This window comes from Rhinoraja longicauda, chromosome 4 (genome assembly GCF_053455715.1).
Source record: "Rhinoraja longicauda isolate Sanriku21f chromosome 4, sRhiLon1.1, whole genome shotgun sequence".
Lineage (NCBI taxonomy): Eukaryota > Metazoa > Chordata > Chondrichthyes > Rajiformes > Arhynchobatidae > Rhinoraja > Rhinoraja longicauda.
The window spans coordinates 73,895,794-73,915,379 of record NC_135956.1 but is presented as its reverse complement, the minus strand read 5'-3'; the positions used below and the strand labels follow the sequence as shown (position 1 = coordinate 73,915,379).

Here is a 19,586-nt window from a genome sequence, read left to right as displayed (position 1 = left end):
TACAATTTTTACCAAAGCCAATTAACCTACAAACCTGTGCAGCAAAAAACTGCAGATGTTGGTTTGAATCGAAGATAGACACAAAATGTTGGAGTAAACTCAGACTGAAGAAGGGTATTGACCCAAAACGTTACCCATTCCTTCTCTCCAGAGATGCTGCCTGTCCCGCTGAGTTACTCCAGCATTTTGTGTCAGCCTACAAATCTGTACGTCTTTGGAGAGTGGGAGGAAACCAGAGCACCCGGAGAAACCTCACACGGTCACCCGGAGAACGTGCAAACTCAATGTAGACAGCACCCGTAGTCAGGATCAAACCCGGGTCTCTATCACTGTAAGGCAGCAACTCTACCGCTGTGCCACTGCATTAGCATATATTAACAAATATTAGCTTACCCGAGCTAGAGCCAGCTACTGTAGAGGGAAAATGTACAGTGCGATTCTTTATCTTTAGTTTCGCAGGTGGAGAGTTTGATGGAATCATTGACGGATGTAGGTTAGGTGTCCAAGGCTCTGTATCTGGTATCACATTTGGACTTTGTACAGCTACAGAAGCGTCCATCATGACATCTTCCCGAATTTGTACTTTAATTAACTGGAAAACAACGTTAGTCATGAGCACTGGATAATATGGAAACAAAAGGATATTATAATTGGGCAGATTTGATTATTAAAAGTGTCAAATAATCTTGTTTATTTTGGCAATACTCCAGTTAACCTTTAAGCCACCAAAATAAGAAAGTGAATTTAGTTAAAACAAAAGTGCAAATGCGACACAATGCTCAAACTTTGAGAATTCCTTTATTCGTGGCAGGGTTATTTCCCCAATATCTGTCTAAATGTCTGTTAATTGTAGTGACTGTAGCCGACTCAAGAAAGTTCTAGATATCAATCATGCTAAAAGGACTTCCCTCAAATCCATTTTCCCTCACCTTAAACTATAGCCTCTTAATTTCAGATAGTCTACCATGGGATCTACCTTATCTACTGGTGAATCTACCTTATCCACGCCAATTACTTTATATACTTCTCTCAGATTATTCAAGCCTCCATCGTTCAAGGGAAAACAAGCCCAGCCTATCCAATCTCTCACCATAACTCCTCCAATCCAACATCTTGGTTAATCTCTCTTTGCAACCACATCTTTCCTACAGAGTAGTGCCCAAAATACTCCACATGTAGTCTAGGCAACATAGTGGTAGAATTGCTGCCTTACAGCAGCAGAGTCCCAGTTTCGACCCTGACTATGGGTGTTGTCTGTATGGAGTTTGTATGTTCTCCCTGTGACCATGTGCTGTTTTGCCGGCTGCGCTGGTTTCCTCCCACAACCTAAAGATGTGCAGGCTTGTAAGTTAATTGGCTTTTGTAAATCGTCCCTCGTGTGGGGGATAGAACTAGCATATGGGTGATAGTTAGTTGATGCAGATTTGGTGGGCCGAAGGGCCTGTTTTCACTGTATCTCTAAACTAAAGTAACCAGTGTTTATATTCTCTGTTCTGTCCTATCAAGGCAAGCATACCTTCTTCACCATCCCTTCTTCTGGTGCTGCCATTTTCAGGGAAATATGGATTTGAACTGAATGTCACTCCGTTCATCAACATTCCATACTGTACATGTTTAGCTTAGTTTAGTGATACAGCACGGAAACAGGCCCTTCAGCCCACCAAGTCAATGCTGAGCAGCGATCGCTGCACACGAACACTATCCCACTAACACACACTATGGACAATTTACAATTATAACAAGCCAATTAACCCAGAAACCTGTACGTCTTTGAAGTGTGGGAGGAAACCGAGATCCGAGAGAAAACCAATGCAGGTCACGGGGAGAACGTACAAACTCCATACAGACAGCACCAGTAGTCAGGATCAAACTCAGGTCCCTGGCGCTGTAAGGCAACAACTCTACCACTGTCATCGTGCGTGCCACTTATCCATATTTGATTTTCCAAGTTGTATCACCTCGCACTTGTTGGGATTAAGTTCCACCTGCAAAATTAAGCAGCCTTAATTTCCATTTGATCCACATCCTGCTGTAGCCTTAAACAATCTTTCTCCCTATCTACAACTGACTGTCATCAGTCCAGGTGCAATTAGAAAAGGACAAACAATACCAATATTAATAGTAACTCCCACATCTTGCGAATGAACACAGAAAATCCTTCATGTTGTATGTCCATAGTTGCACCTCCACCACTTAATTCTGCACTATTACATACAGAAGTCAACAGAATAAAATGGGAAATCGTAAATTTAAAATTAATTAACACCAAACAATATCCATTTCTTACCTGCTGCTGATTATCACAGTGTACATAAATCTGTCCACTCCATGGCACAGCCGAAGGTTTAGCAACGAGAGAAGGATTTGGACTCACAAGAATTAATAAGTGACTCCTTAGGGGAAAAAAAAGTAGAGCGTAGATTTCACAGTTACACTGCATCATTTTTGAATTAACAGGAAAATTTTCAATGCACTCCAATTCTTATTAAAAAGATACAGTTAGTTCTGTTTTAAAGTAATAGTTGCATTCCGAAGAAACATCGTATAATAGAAAGTTGTGTTAGAATAACAATTGTGGCTTTTTTTCTTGCGCTACATTGTGGGAAGCAGCAGCGGCCATGCTCCTTGAAGTTCTCCACTTCCACTACGGCACTGTGCTTTAACCCATTACCTCCTGAACTCTTCCTACACCAGCTTTCTCCCAACAACCCAAATCCCATCGCTTTCTCTGATATCCCCACTTCATTAACTCTTTGCTATACCACAAACTTGGCACCTCAGAGAAAATGCCTTGCAGGTGAAGAGTACAGCAACACTGTCCACTATGACATACGTTTATGTCCTCACACTCATCCCTTAATTCATTGCTTCTAGCTAAATGTCTCAAATATTCGTAATGCATCTGCTTCCACCACTTCCCCGAGCATCACGTTCCAGGCACCTCTCACTTCCTGTAAATATGATAAAAACTTGCCTCCTTTAAACTTTACCCATCTCACCTTAAACCTACGCCCTCTAGTATTTAACATTTCTACCCTTAAAGCGATCTATTCACACTATTTGTGTGTATCCATAACTTGATATACTTTTATCAGGTCGCTCCTCAGCTTCTGACGCTCCAGAGAAAACAACCCAACTTTATCCAATCTCTTTAATGCCATTGTGTCAGAATCACAAAAATGTAGTGTAGAAAGTCAAATTTCTAGTCAGCCCATCAAATTTCCTATGCCTCTTGAACCACTGCGTTACTCCAGCACTTTGTGTCTTTTGTTGTAAACCAGCATTTGTAGCTCCTTCTTTCGAACTACACATTTGACCTGGAATTGGCAATAGTAATTAATAGTGAAGCCATCTGCATTCACTATTATTATGAAATAAATTGGTAAACAATTTCCAGTATCCATATATATATTATATATGCAAGTAAATATGGAAATCCAGGAGACTGACATTCATGTCATCCAGTTCTTAGACATACTTTGCAACATTGGTACTTTGCTGTTAAATTTAACATTAAAAAACATGCGACACTGCAGTACCTATCCATGAAACATGGGAGAAAGAATACAAGCAACTGCAATTAGGTAGACTTTTAGCTGCATTAAAGCTCAACATGGCATAACAAAATTTAACCAGCCTATGGTAATTAATGGATTAAAAAATCTTATAGAACCCCTCCAATTTTTTTCTCAATTCCATTACTAAACGACCTGAAGGTTCTCCTGACTTGGTAGTTGAGAGTCATAGATTCTGAACTGGAGAAATTAATAACTTTATTGTGGCATGATTTCATATCAAATTCTGATGGAATGATCTTCTGATTTATTCTTTCTCATTTTATCCACAGCAAATCACAGCGAGGATAATTTACTTGAAGAGACACACTATGACAAGCCCTGCACACAATGATCTCCTGTCAAAAGGTACTATGCTGCAAGGATATCTCACACTGATAAACTGCTTTTCTCAGTCTGTGCAATGATGCGGGCAGTTGCAGAGGTAGAAAACAAATTGAGCATTGTCAGTTTGAAATTACCTCAAAGATCTTCAAACAAGTAAAATTGGAACCTTTGCACCTGATATGACTTGTGCATCAAATAATGTAAAATTCCCTTCACATTTAAGTGCTAAACAAGTTTATACATACTCTGGGTCAACAACTCCATGTTGGGGCGTCACCGTTAAGGAGTGTGCTGGCCAAGACAGCTCGAAAGACAAAGACCGAGTGGAGTGGTTTCTAATCTGTACCCGTCCAGTTGGTACTGATCCATCTGGAAAATGAGTCACAAATTATGACTGCAAGAAACAAAACAGAATGCATCTAATTTTCAAGTCTCTAATGAAGGTACATGAAAGCCTTGTTAACCACGATTTGCCATATATGCACATGACCAAAAAAGTGATTTTGCTGTTCCAAGAGAACTACTCTACATTCTTATAACATGCAAATAGATCAAGAATCCACCACCATGCTGTAACTCCATAGTTAATTCTTCCATCAAGTGCCTGATGAAAACCCCGATCCAATATTGTCTGGCAAATTCACTGGAAAGGCTATATCACATCTGTGGCCACCCAGCTTCAATCATGATCTCCAATGTCAACTGTGCGATGGATGAACACAAATTGTCTACCTTCAGGCGGTGAATAATCAGGAGAGGTCTTCCTTTATACCATGTCTCATTCTTAACTTCAAGGTAACATAACTCACCAGTTGATGCCACCGTAAGAATCAAATGCTCAGGCCGCACTGTCCATGAATACTTGGGCCTGGGTGACTGACTCTGCACTTGATTAGAATTATGCAAAGGCAATGGAGAGCCTTGTGGTCCCCTTACTGGAAGAACATCCAATGATGCATTAGATGGATTTCGTTCCGAATTTCCAAGGACACTACAATAAAAACAGCACCGGCTTATTTCTTCACTTTAACATTTAAAAAATGTTAATTTAAAGTTGTTGAATTCGAGCTAATTATTTAAATTTTATTTTTACACACAGGTTACTGCTTAATAGTTTTAATTTTAAGTTCAGTTCAAACAAAACTTAATTACTATGAATAAGGCAAAAATACCAACAGCTAAATAACCTGAGTAAAATGTAATTAAGAAACTTTATATACCTTTCAGAAGCAACATTCGTCCCTTGAGAAAATGAATTTGTATTTGCTGACTCATGGAATGAAGTTACAGAAAGCATCACTTTTTTCTGATTCCCATAGAAAATATGGACATCATTTGGTCTCTTTGGTATGTCGTAGACTACACAGAAGCAAATCACAAACTAACTTTAGATTCTCCGTTAAGATTTTTGTAATTATTTTTCTTTGAATATGTTTACCATGTTGAAAGCTATCAAACAAATTTATACTTTTATATACAGTGCAACCAGTATAATTATCAACATCCACCTTCATCAGATACAAAAGCGTGAAAGCACATACCACCACATTCAGGTACAGTGGGCAGCACAGTGGCATGGCGGTAGAGTTGTTGCCTTGCAGCACCAGAGACCTGGGTTTAAACCTGACTATGGGTGCTGTCTGTACAGAGTTTATGCTTTCTCTGACTGCGTGGGGTTCCTCCGGTTTCCTCTCACAATCCAAAGACATACAGCTTTGTAAGTTAATTGGCTTCTGTAAATTGTCCCCAATGTGTAGGATAGTGCAAGTGTACAGAGTGATCACTGGTTGGTGTGGACTCGGTGGGCAGAAGGACCTGTTTCCACGAAGTCTCTCCAAAGTCTAAAGTAAAGACTAAAGTCTAAAGCTTCTTCCCCACTGTTGTCAGACTCTTGAAAGGACCTCTCATAAGCTAATGACAGTCATGATATCCCAATCTACGTTGTTATGGACCTTGCACTTTATATCTGCACTTACTCTGAAGTTGTAACATGATATAGTGCACTGCTTATTTTCTATTTGCACTACCTGTTGTACTTGTGTATGGTTTGATTGCAATTATATACGATATGATTTGCTTGGATAACATGCAAAATAAAGTTTTTCACTGTATCTCAGTACAAGTGACAATGACAAAACCAACATCAATATATACCGAACCTTCCATTATAGGAAGCAGTATCCATCTGTAAAATCCATGGGTATTGAAGTCGTCCACAATGATTTGATTGATATCAGTTAATTAACTGAATGAAGCCCGACTCCTCTTGCTCACCACTGTTCAGGTGCTCGTTGCCTTTGCGACAAGATACTGCCAGTGATGCTTCCGTTTTTCAAGTTAACATTACGTAGAAGGAAAGTTAGACTTTTTAAATCCTTACTTAACCGACTCAAACTCTCATGAATAGCAAGAAGTAGAGAACCACAAATGCAAGACCTTCTGTATTCTATTACAATATGAAACATGCTGTTCATGTATTTCCATACAAATTCAAACCAAAGATCATAAGATAAAAGTAATCTTTGAAAAAGTATACTTTTCACCAAATATAAAATGGCCGACCAAAATAATTTTGTAAATTGTAAAAACAGGTAGCAATTTTGAGTATTCGGTGTCAGTAACTGCAGAGTACGTATTAAAATTACAAAATGTGACAAATCTGTCTGGAATTTAAATACAAATTTTTAAAAATCAATACCTTCTGATACCAATTCTTCACCAGAAAACTTTTGAGTGAAGTCTATCTTTCGAAGTGGATTATTTCCACGCATGTTCTGCTCGAGTGCCTGACGATTGCGGACAAGCGCTCTGTGATAAATGCAAGGGTTGGAATGCAAAAGAAGAATTTAGATTTAATGCACCTGCGTAAACATTTATTTTTTAAATGTGTCGCTAAATAAGGCTCTCATTTTGGCCTCTTAAGCCTAGAAATGGCAAGCAATTGATTAAAATTCCCTCTGCTTCATTAAGCTCAAGCACATAAACAAAACAAGATACACCAGCAGAAGTAAGCTGTTGAACTTGCTCTGTGATTGAACAACATCAACACTGATCTTGTGACTTCAGTTTCACATTAATTCCTGGTGTCCTGAGGTTCAGTAGTTTGATTACAATTATAGTTGCCTGATGCAGAGAAATACAACAGTAATCTAGGGATACATTATCCATTCCTCTGCATCCTCAGTCTCAATCAGTTCCGTTCTCCTACCTCTGAAATACAGTTGGCCAATCTTTCTCAGTTTGTCCTTAAATGGGAGGAGACTAACCTTTCACCATGCACTGCACACATGTTATTGATGTCAACAAAACCTGAACAAGAAACCCACCAATTAATGAAATATTAAAATGGAACCGGGGTGAAAAGTGCCACAATTGGTTAAATGTTCAGACACTAACCATTTCACTCTCTCAATGCCATACTGGAGAATTAGGAAAGACAAACAAATTCCCAGCCAGCTGCTGCTGTAAGCACCCGATGGCCTTCGTGAAATACCATTTACCTTGGAGCTATCTTTAATTGGACTTTAATGGGATACAGTTATGTCTAGCACTAAATGCTGTACCCATTATCTGTGCATGGCTTGATTGTATTCATGTATAGTCTTTTCTTTGACTGGATAGCATGCAAACAAAAGCTTTTCATGGTACACGTGACAATAAACTAAACCAAACCTTAAAATAATGTTGCGTTTATACAATCACCATCTCCAAATTCCATTGCATCATCTGACATCAATACATTGTTTATAGGGTCCAATATATATCAATGAAGTTAAAAAATCTTCATTACTTTTTTCATCTACAGCCTAGACACCCTGACAAGCAACTGGGTTAGGCTTTTTAATACCAGCCATCAGCTTATAAAATTGCACCAAACAAGAAATAAATTTTGCAGGCTCATGAATACAAAGGATAGATAAAACTGAAATTACTTGCCTTCGAAGCTGCTGCCGTGCCACCTCATCGCCACAAAAGAAACAAATTATGCTCAGTAGTGCTGAATCAGTTTCAGACTGCAAACACTCTCTTGGAGTGGCATGGCAGGTTACTGTAATTGCCTGTAAAGAGAGAGAAACTTTGGGTGGATTGAAACAAAGAAATTTTACAGGTCAAATGGTCTGTGCTGAACAAAGGCAAGAAATTCATTTCAATTTCAGCAGTCATATAGACAGCACAAAGGGAAACAACTTCAATATCCATCAAATGCAATATCAGCACAATACAAGAAAGGGCACAAAGTGCTTGAGTAACTCAGTGGGTCAGGCAGCACCCCACCCTACTTCCTCTCTCCCTCCACACCCCCACACCCTCATGCTCCACCTGGACTCATTTGTTGCTAGGAATCCAAATTAAAGAGAATGTTAGAAATACTGACCAGATTAGGTAGAAACAATGGAGGGAAAAACCCAAGTTTTAAGTGGATAACCTTAGACCAGAATTGGGCAATTCTGACACAAATAGCATAAACAGATTATCTGATATTGCTGAATTCAATGTCAAGTACTGAGGGCAGCAATGCACTGATGGAGAGAATATGCTGTTTCTTAAGCTGCAATGGAACCGTTTAGAAAACTGCAGATAGAAGGCTGAGATAGAAAAGTGACAGATGATAAAGGCAAAAGGCAGCCTTGCTTGAGAATGGATTTCAAAACAATGATCCAATCTGCATTTGGTTTCTCCAAAGCAGAGAAGACAACATTGTGAGCACCAAGTGCAGTAAACAGACAAAAAGATGAGCAAGTGAATTGCTGCTTCCTTTGTAAAAACTTTCAGATTTTACTTGATCCTTTCCCACTCAAATAGGGAGAATAGTTGATAAGAGATGGGAGAGCAAACCAGGGAGTTGAAGCGTACGGTCCCTTCAGAATGCTGAAAGAGGTGGGATGGGCTAAAGCTGATTAGTAAATTAGAATGAATGTTGTTACATCAGAAATAAGCTGCGATCTTCTTTAAGAAACCACCCTTACCTGTCGAGTCCGTTCTTTGAGTACAAATTGCGCTGGAGAAACTTTGATATCTTTGGTATTCATAATATTTTTTATCTGTAAATCCTTGAAACAAGCTGCCTTGACATAAGCAGCTCGAGAACCGGTATTTCTCATATAGAAACTGATCTTGCTCACTTTGTCTGGCGCAATATCATTTAAATTCAGCACATAGCTGCCTGATGTTTTTTTGACATCTTCCAGTATAATGTTGCTTGTTCCTCCATAACCTGAAAGTGGAATCTGAGAAAAAGTAAAACACTTGATTATCAACATTGTAAAACTTGGACAGTTTTATATCAGGCAGACTATTAGCTTTTGCACCAATCCCAATTTGGTCAAACCTGCAGATAAGCGCATGCAGTTTTCATCTCACGAGACAAACTGTCCCCTGACTCCCACAACCACCTTGACTGCATCTCTTTCTTGTAAGGATGTTATCCCTTCCTCCCAATTCCTCTGTCTTTAGGTTTTATTTTAGACTTTAGAGATACAGCGCAGAAACAGGCCCTGCGGCCGAATCTGCGCTGACCAGTGATCAACCCGTCCACTAACACGCTGCTACATACACAGCAACTCCAGCGCTATGCCACTGTGCTACCCTGTAACGTCTCTGCTACGTCTGCTCTCAAAATGAGGCCTTCGATTCCAGGGAATTGGAAATGTCCACTTTTTCAGGAAACGTGGCTTCTCTTCTACTGCAGTTGATTGAACCCCCTCTTGTATTTCCGCACTTTCCCAGACTTTTGCTCTCACCCCAAGTTCCCCTGGTCTTTACCTTACACTCTACCGGCCTCTGCATCCAGCACGTCATCCTTCATCATTTTCACCAGCTGCAATGGGATCCCACCACGAGCCACAACTTCCAACCCCCCCCACCCCTTTCCATCTTCTGCAAGGACCGCTCTCTCCACGATTCACTGCTCTACTCAGCTCTGCCAACATCTTTCGTTAATCCTTGGCATTTCCCCAGAAACCTCATGCTGCCTCAGCAAGGCCAGCAGCATAATCAAGGATGAGTCGCACCCTGGCCATTCCCTCTTCTCCCCTCTGGCAAAAGGTATAGAAGTGTGAAAACACACACTCACAGATTCAGGGACAGTTTCTTTCCAAATGTTATCAGGCAACTGAACCATTCTACCGCAACTAGAGCGGATTATCTTTGATCGGACTTTACCTTGCACTAAATTATATTCCCTTATCATGTATCTGTATGTTGTGCATGGCTCGATTGTAATTATGCACTGTCTTTCCGTTGACTGGTTAACACACAAAAGCTTTGTACTGTACCTTGGTACACGTGACAATAAACTAAAACTGAAACAAAAGGATGTGCAATACTTGTTTCTACACCTACACTCTCACTGCAGCCCTTCCAGAGGAGGCAAAGATTCAAGTGCACCTCATCCAACAAATTTGGTGCTCCCAATGTGGCCTCTTCCACATTGGCGAGATTGCTGAATAGGGAACCAATTTGTAGAGCACCTGCCCTGTCTGTGATAGTTATCTTGAACAGCAGCTAATCACCCTCCAGCCTCTGCCTCCACCCTTATGCTTCCCTCCCCCAATTGGCTCCATCTACCGACAAATCCTTGTCGGCTTGCAAATATTACCCACCCTGCCTCCTCCGTCTCTCGACAACACACTCCCTTATGGATCCTACAAACCATTCTCTCACTTCTCCTTAGTCTACCCTACCATCTACTGGCCCGTCTCACTTCACCTCCTCTTTTTGCCGGCTATCTTTCCTCTCTCAGTCATGATCTCAATGATGACAATTCCAACCCCCCCCTACAGATGCTGCTTGACCGTCATTTTTATTTTTGCAGATTCCTGCATCAGCACTCCCTAGCATCATCAGACTGGTAGTCCTAGCTTATTGGTTATTTGAAGAGACTACTATACTGGTACGATCACATTGATTGTTAGGTTAAATTTTGTGCGAGTCACTTATTATGGTGTAATTACAAACAAGTTTTTGTTGTGTAACAGGACAAATTTAATATTAGAAAACCACTGTGCTCTCTGCTCTGTTCATGTAAATATTTGAACATACTTATTTTCATTTTATCATGATCGATTCCATGATTTTATTATCATTATAACTTAGACATTGCCCATCTGGTTTTAATATATTTGCTAATGCCCTCTAACCTATATTTAAGAGCAGAATCTAGCAGTTCTGAGTTTTTGGCACATATTGGGGAAGTAATTTAGAATTATTAGTCCCTTTGACAATGGAATAATCCAAATCCAAATCATTTAAATATTCTATTATACAGCACTCTTTGCTCGCTTTGTTTTACTTAATCTGGCACCACATACGTACTGTGAATTTCACTCCTGGCTGAGTTGAATGTATCCCCGATTGCTTAATTTCAAGTCTTGCCAACATGCAAGCTACCCGTGTTGGTGCAAACAAAAGATGCACACAGACATCTTCTTTGGGACAAACCATCAATTCACGATTACTGGTCAACCTTTCTTCAGGGCCAAATGTACTCTGTAACTACAAAGGCAGACATTCAATAACATTTCAATTTCAGACATTGAAGTATTGCATGAACATAGAACAGCACAGCACAGAAATAGGGCCTTTGACGCATGACATAACGATACAATACCACTTTATTTATACTTTATTTATCCCAGAGGGAAATTGATCTGCCACCAGTCAAAAGATACAGTTACAAGGCACATCTGTGTCGAACATAATGCCAAATTAAACTAATCTAATCTGCTCGCACATGATCTATATCCCTCCATTTCCTGCCTGCTCATGTGGCTGTCTAAATGCCTCAAACATTAGCATTGTATCTGCTTCCACCGCCTCTTGGCAATACATTCTAGGCACTTATCACACTTAAAAAAATGCTTTGTAAATCTCCTTCAAAGTTTTCGCCATTCACATTAAACCATGATATTTCCATCCAGTGGAAAAAAAATCTATCCTACCTGTGCCTCTTGTAATTTGATATAGTTATCTAAGGTCACCCTATAACCTCTGATGCTCCAGAGGAAACAATCCAAGTTGTCCAGCCTCTTCTGAGAGCTAATACCCTTTAATAGACAATAGGTGCAGGAGTAGGCCATTTGGCCCTTCGAGCCAGCACCACCATTCAATGTGATCATGGCTGATCATTCTCAATCAGTACCCCGTTCCTGCCTTCTCCCCATACCCCCTGACTCCGCTATCCTTAAGAGCTCTATCTAGCTCACTCTTGAATGCATTCAGAGAATTGGCCTCCACTGCCTTCTGAGGCAGAGAATTCCACAGATTTACAACTCTGACTGAAAAAGTTTTTCCTCATCTCCGTTCTAAATGGCCTACCCCTTATTCTTAAACTGTGGCTCCTGGTTCTGGACTCCCCCAACATTGGGAACATGTTTACTGCAATACCTCTTCTGCACCCTCTCTAAAGACTCCACATCCTTCCTATAATGTAACGACCACAATACTCCAAATGTGGCCGAACCAATGATTTACACAGTTGCAACATGCCATCACATCAAATGCTTTGGACAACATTCACTGCCCTACCTTCATTCATTATCTTTACAAAACAAAACTCAATCACGTACATCAGACACTACCTCCCTCATACAATGTCAATCTGGCTCTCCCTACTATGTCCATGCTTTTCCAAATGTGAATAAATCCTATCCCTAGAATCTTATCCAATAAATTCCCATCACTGATTTGAGGATCATCTACCTACAATTTCCCAGTTTGTCGAACAGCACTGGCTGGGACCTCACCGTGGCTAAAGAAGATACAAAGATCTCCCCAGCAATCTCCTCTCTTCCCTTGCTCAATAACCTAGGATAGATCCCATCAGGTCTTGGGACCTTATCCACTTAATGTTCCTCGAGATCCACCACCTGCTCCTCCGTCATACCGACATGTTCAAGAACACTCACCCTTGGTCTCATTATCCTCCATGTCCTTCTCCTTGGTGAATACGAATGAAAAGTACTCATTGAGTACCTGCCCCCCTTCCTCTGTCTCCAGGCACAAATTCACTCCTTTGTCCTTAAGTGGAGCTACCCTTTTCCCCAGTTACCATTCAATTTTTAATGCGTGTATAAAATAGCAAGGACATGTTTCAACCCGTTGGTTTATTATTGCCACATAAACCTTGTTTAAGTTCTTTCTTGTTTCCTTAATATTCCTCAATGGCTTTGCCCAGTTTCAACTTCCTAACCCTTGGATATGGTTGCTTGCCCTTTTTGACTAAATTTACATCTCTCATCATCCAAGGTTCTGAACCTTGACATCCTTATCCTTCTTTCTCACTGGAACATGCTAATCCAAATTCTGACCAAATACATTTGCCAACCATTGCAATATTTTCCAAACTACCCCAGTTTTCCAACGTGGATTTAAAATGACCTGATGATCTTTCGCAAGTTATTTATTTAAAAATCACTACTGCCTTGCTATATCGGCTCAAAATTGTCACCCATAAATGACCATAAGAACGAAATGTTATGGCATTTTGGATTTTTACCCCTGAGAAACAGTTAATCATCTTTGGGGTATTTATGGCAATTACCTTTGGTTTCCAAGTGTAACTCAAAACAGGATTTGAATGAAAACTTACCTGAAAGCAGTCTTGATCTTGACCTTTGATCAACAGGCGTAACTGCTGTGTAACCGTTGAAGAACTATTTCTAAGGATGAGTTTCTGGTGACTGCAAGGTGTAAGAAAACTTCACTGATAAACCACGCAAACTAATTAAAAAAACTACATTTAAAAAGGTGTTAAACAAATATTTCACGGATGGTCTCAAGAACCATTTCTATATATGATTATCTGCAGACAGTTAACAGATCATCTAATTAAGGAATGGCTCGGCGACTTACCATATCATATGAATTAATGCGATTAACGCAAGAAGATTTAATAAGCGACAACAACATAAGAAAAATGGAAGTGAACAATACAATAATTTAAAATAGGTTAATCATTTGGTTTCTTAGACTTTTTTTTTCATCTCCTCAGCCCCTAATATAATCTTCCCTCTATCAGTCCATAAGGGACATATATTGTGACATATATTTTCTTTAAAAAAGACACCTGGAGAAGATTTCACAGTCCATTTGTGCTTTGCTTCGTCTTGGATTCAACTCTCTTTTCATCGCAGTTTTAGAGTTCCTTTGCCGAATTCTGAATTCTCTTAATCCACAGGTTCACTGCTCTTTAGAGTAACATAGGTCTTTACCTTTAAACTTATCTATCATCTTTAACTTTTTTTGCTAGCCACGCCCAGGCCACTTTATCCAGTAGATTGTTATGTTGTGAACTATGCATTGAACCAGTAAGCTAAGCATTCATTCTTCACAAGTTAGCGATAGGTTGAATGCAATACCTATTAATTAGTTTCCTAATTTACCACAGACAACTTGCACTTAAACCTTTGATTAGATTTAAGACCATTTGACTGCTACCTTGAGCAGAAATGACCAAAAATAATTATTTTTCTCCTGTTAAGATGACTAGGACTGCAGTAGTCTCAAATAAATGGGAGTCACCCAATCAAGGCTAAGAGAAGACATTTCTTCAACTGGAGGGCAGCAAATCATGCAGTCTCTATACAAATAGTAGTGGTATATTATTGTCACATGTACATAGATACAGAGAAAAGTGGGTTGTGGAGACCGATTTCATTTGTATATTCCATACAGATTGCGGGGTTTATAGGGAATGAAAAGGATGTGGATTAATAAAGGGAAGTGGTGGCAAGATTAAAGATTATAGCAACATAAAAAATAGGTGCAGGAGGCCATTTGGTCCTTCGAACAAGCACTGCCATTCATTGTGATCATCCACAATCAGTAACCTGTGCCTGCCTTTTCCCCATATCCCTGATTCCACTAGCCCCCAGAGCTCTATCTAATTCTCTTTTAAATTCATCCAGTGAATTGGCCTCCACTGCGTTCTGTGGCAGAGAATTCCACAAATTCACACCTCTCTGGGTGAAAAAGTTTCTTCTCACCTCAGTTTTAAATGGCCTCTTTATTCTTAGACTGTGGCCCCTGGTACTGGACTCCCCCAACATTGGGAACATTTTTCATGCATCTAGCTTGTCCAGTCTTTGTATAATTTTATACGTCTCTATAAGATCCCCTCTCATCCTTCTAAACTCCAGTGAATACAAGCCCAGTCGTTGCAATCTTTCTTCATGCCTCCATCCCAGGGATTAACCTTGTGAACCGACGCTGCACTGCCTCAATAGCAAGGACGTCCTTCCTCAAATTATGAGACCAAAACTGCACACAATACTGCCGATGTGGTCTCACCAGGGCTCTATATAACTGCAAAAGGACCTCTTTGCTCCTATACTCAAATCCTCTTGTTATGAAAGCCAACATGCCATTAGCTTTCTTCACTGCCTGCTGTACCTGCGCGTTTACTTTCAGTGACTGGTGTAAAAGGACACTAAGGTCTCGTTGTACTTCCCCTTTACCTAATCCGACACCATTGAGATAATAATCCGCCTCCTTGTTTTTTGCCGCCAAAGTGGATAACCTCACAATTATTACATTATACTGCATCTGCCATGCATCTGCCCACTCACTCAACCTGTCTGTCACCCTGCAACCTCCTAACATCCTCTTCACAGTTCACACTGTCACCCAGCTTGGTGTCATCTGCAAACTTGCTAGTGTCACTTCTAATTCCATCATCCAAATCATTAACATATATTGTAAATAGTTGCGGCCCCAGCACTGAGCCTTGCGGCACTCCACTCTCCACTACCTGCCATTCTGAAAAGGACTCGTTTATTCCTACTCTTTGCTTCCTGTCTGCCAATCAATTCTCTATCCATGTCAATACTCTACATTATCCATTATCTTAAGACATACCAGAGCAGGAATAAGGGGCCAAATAGAATGGTGTGGTTCTGTTGTAACAAAGCAAACCGTCTCTTTAGAAAATCAAACGTTTTTTTACAAAGTTTCCATGAAGTGCAACAAACAGAATCAAACCACCTAACTTCCAATAAAGCAGTGCCTCCTCCAGCCATATGTAGTGAGGATAATTATACAGTATAAAAAGCCAAACCAGTCAATTACATTAGTGACTAAGAAAGACTTGTGCAGCAGTGGCTCAGCAGGTGGTGCTGATGCCACACAGCTCCAGCGACCTAGATTTGATCTTGTACTCCTGCGCTGCGTATGGAATCTGCTCATTCTTCATGTGACCTGGGTTTTCCCCGGTGCTCATTCCTCCCCCATCTGAAAGACATACTGGCTATTGTAAATTACCACACATATGGGTGGCTGGTAGGAGAATCAACGCGGAGTTGATGGGTACATAAGAGAGTATGGTTCCAGGGAGATAAGAGGATTACAACAGCTGGCTCTGAGGCGAATCCAAGATAGGCTTGATGTATCAATTTGCTGGCTCCTATGTCACATGAAAAGTAAAAGTATCATGTTCGACTGGCTGAAAATAATGGTGCAAATGTGGAAAGCATCTTTCACTAGAGAACTTACACTGGTACATGGTACTTACACTGTCCTTCCAAGAGAAACGCCTCCCCATGCCATAAATTGCTTGTTGGACAGAATTGGTGGTATCTCCACCGAGGAACTTGAAGATGAAGAGATGGATTGATCCAATTCAGGTTTCCAAAGCATTCCTTTCAAGCCAACTTCATATTGGGGACCAAAAGGCAGAACGAGAATAGCCAAATGACTACAAAGAGAATAATTCCATTGTTATGCTTAGCATTTGTAATGACCTTACTGTCAAGCATTTTATCAAATTTGTTCACTTAAAGACAGAGCTGTTTTTGTATATATATATATAAAATCACGGAAATGAAAATGGTCACATATTCAAAAAGGTAAAACACTACAGTCACCATAAATCTCAAAACAAAAACAGCTAATTTTAAGCAATATCTATGGAAAAAGAAAAAAAGTTATATTTACTTAGCAAGTAAATAGGGCCTTTGGGCAACCAAGGTGTCCATTTCAACTAGTCCCATTTCCTATATATGAACCTTTCTAAGTATCTTCTAAACGTTGTAATTGTACTTGCTTCAACCACTTCTAGCAGCTCATTCCATATACTCACCATCTGTGAGAAAATGATTGCCTTTTCAGGTTTTGTGATTGGCAAATGGTTGGACAGAGGCCAGATATGAAAAGAAAGAGATAAGGATAGAAGAGGTGCAAATTGTAAAGAGGAAGGAAAAGAGCTGAAAGGGGAGTAATTTTCACCCAGAGAGTTGTGAATCTGTGGAAATCTCTGCCACAGAAGACAGTGGAGGCCAATTAACTGGGTGTTTTCAAAAGAGTTAGATTTAGCTCTTCGGGCTCACGGAATCAAGGGATGTGGGGAGAAAGTAGGAACGGGGTACTGATTTTGGATGATCAACTATGACCATTTTGAATGGCGGTGCTGGGTCGAAGGGCCGAATGGCCTACTCCTGCACCTATTTTCTGTTTCTAATTGGTACGAATCCAAGTGAGATTGGCAAACGGAATGGTCGGTGAGGTCCAATTCAACAGTTTCATTGTTTATTGCTTGCTGACAGAGGAACTAACCTCTCTACACAAAGGTTAGATGATTACTTGAGATTATTTGTTACTTGAAATTGTGATAATCAAGGGTGATAGGGAACTGACATAGGAGTTGAGGGCAATATAGATCAACCATGATATTGAGTGTTTATTGTCATACTCACCAACAACAGAACAATGACACTCTTACTTGCAGCAGCAGAACACACCAGTAAATGCAATACACAAGATAAGATATAATATGCAAAAAAAACCCAATTAATTTATAACCATAATACTAGTTCAAAAACCCAAAGTCCTTAGTGCAACCAAAGACAGTCTATAGAAGTTCACAGTTGAGATTTGTGTTGTGTTGTGTTCAGGAGCTTGATGGTTCTGGGGAAGAAAATATTCTTGAACCTGGTGGTCAGAGTTTTTAAACTCCAATACTTCATTCCCGATGGTAGGATCAAAATGAGAACATGGCATGGGTGATGTGGGTCCTTGATAATATTGGCTGCCTTTTTGAGGCAGCTCTTTCTTTTGATCCCTTTGATGGTGGGAATTTCAGTATCTGTATATTGAATGGTGGGACAAGCTAGTGGGGTCTGTAGCCTAAACCTGCTCCAATTTCCTTGTGTTCTAGAATACGGTTCAGAGTTGAACAAGCTGAAGTTTACAACAGATGGAGGAAGGTCGGTCAGCTGAGGGGAGTGAAATCGTAAGAAGCATCTTGGGCTTGCATATGGGTTAATCAGGAAAAGGATCCCAGGTAGTGTGTAGATGGAAGTATGCAATCAGTATGATACGAAAAATTGATGATGGTAACAGCCTTGGCAAACCAGAAGCAATTGTTGAAGAAGAGGAGAAACAAAGTAGAGTTTGTAATCGAGTTTGAAAATCAGTTGTATCCCCCAAAAAATTGAAGTTATACCTTTGCATTTCACTTTGTGTATCCTTTGGTGTATATGAAACAACTACTTCAGATTCTTCTCCAGGCCGAATGAGGATATTTTCTGGCTGCACTAGAAAACAGCTAGATTCTGCTGCCTGAAGGAAAATTAAAGATTAAATATTCATTATATAAATAATCAAAATGTTTAATCAAATTTTTCAGCAGACAAGCTCCTTTTAATGCTTTGGGTGAAGGAATTCATTTATATTGAATACAAATTAACAACAAAAAATGAACTGGAAATCGTAAATTTAAAAAATACCGAAACAAGCGAAACATAACCTATATATATATATAATCATAACGTAATATATATATAACCAGAACATCTGTTTGAAAGAAGTAAAGAGTAACCATTTTAGATCACAGATCCTTCATCAGATTTGGGAAAGAGAGAAAATTTAGTTCTGAGCTGCAGAGAGGGTAGGAGAAGGGTTGATTGGGCAAAGGGAATGTCTCTGGTCATAGCCAGGGCTGCCTTGGAGATACACTATTGCTGAAGCAAGGACTACAAACAAAATGTGAATGCTGAGAAATACAGAGCTTCAGAGAATGCCTATAAAGTCAGCCCAGACAAGTAGAGAGAACAAATTTGAACCAATATTTCAGATGGATACCAGTTCTCAAAAAGAAAAAGCAAATTACATGAAGCTACTGAAATAACTGTAGAATCCAAAAAGCTGTAAATGTGCAGATGACATGGTGCTGTTCCTAAAGTTTACCTTGAGCCTGTTCATAACAATGTGGGAAACTACCCACAGATAAGTCACAGTGGCAGCGAGGTGAAAAATTCACATAGCAGACCTTGGGAATGAGAGGCGTTCTTCAAAGCTGTCACCAGATCTGTGTTTGGCTTCCCCAAAGTAGAAGTGGGCACATTACGAGCATTAAATGCTGGTTACTCTATTGGATGAAGTGCAAGGGAATCACGACTTGACTTGGAGGGAGTTTTTTTTAGTTCAAGGATGGTGGGAAGAGATAAAAAGACAGCTACTGCATATCTTGTGGTTTCGTGAATAGGTATTTAGACTTTAAAGATTCAGTGTGGAAACAGGCCCTTCAGCCCACCACGCCGACACTAGCACTATCTTATACATCAAGGACAATTTACAATTTTATCAAAGCCAATTAACCTTCGAACCTGTACATCTTAGAGAGAGGAAACCAGAACACCCGGAGAAAACCCAAGGTGTCACAGGGAGTACAGAGGGCAACCGTTGTCAGGA

General features: G+C 40.0%; 1 protein-coding gene across 4 annotated transcripts in view; it reads right to left on the bottom strand.

Annotated features, from left to right (window-relative positions):
• The window catches only part of cep192 (centrosomal protein 192), an 84,591-nt gene that overhangs the window by 17,165 nt on the left and 47,840 nt on the right, over positions 1-19,586 (bottom strand). For 3 of the 4 annotated variants that reach the window (XM_078398068.1, XM_078398069.1, XM_078398070.1), the window contains exons 29-40: positions 18,340-18,455; positions 16,411-16,593; positions 13,492-13,582; positions 11,217-11,396; positions 8,870-9,130; positions 7,839-7,960; positions 6,601-6,710; positions 5,123-5,261; positions 4,712-4,893; positions 4,148-4,271; positions 2,288-2,393; positions 394-592 (exon numbers count right to left, since the gene is read on the bottom strand). In XM_078398068.1, coding sequence (XP_078254194.1) covers positions 394-592; positions 2,288-2,393; positions 4,148-4,271; positions 4,712-4,893; positions 5,123-5,261; positions 6,601-6,710; positions 7,839-7,960; positions 8,870-9,130; positions 11,217-11,396; positions 13,492-13,582; positions 16,411-16,593; positions 18,340-18,455 — 1,813 coding nt within the window. The remainder of the gene's footprint in view (positions 1-393; positions 593-2,287; positions 2,394-4,147; positions 4,272-4,711; positions 4,894-5,122; positions 5,262-6,600; positions 6,711-7,838; positions 7,961-8,869; positions 9,131-11,216; positions 11,397-13,491; positions 13,583-16,410; positions 16,594-18,339; positions 18,456-19,586) is intronic. The other variant, XM_078398071.1, reaches the window with a different exon arrangement.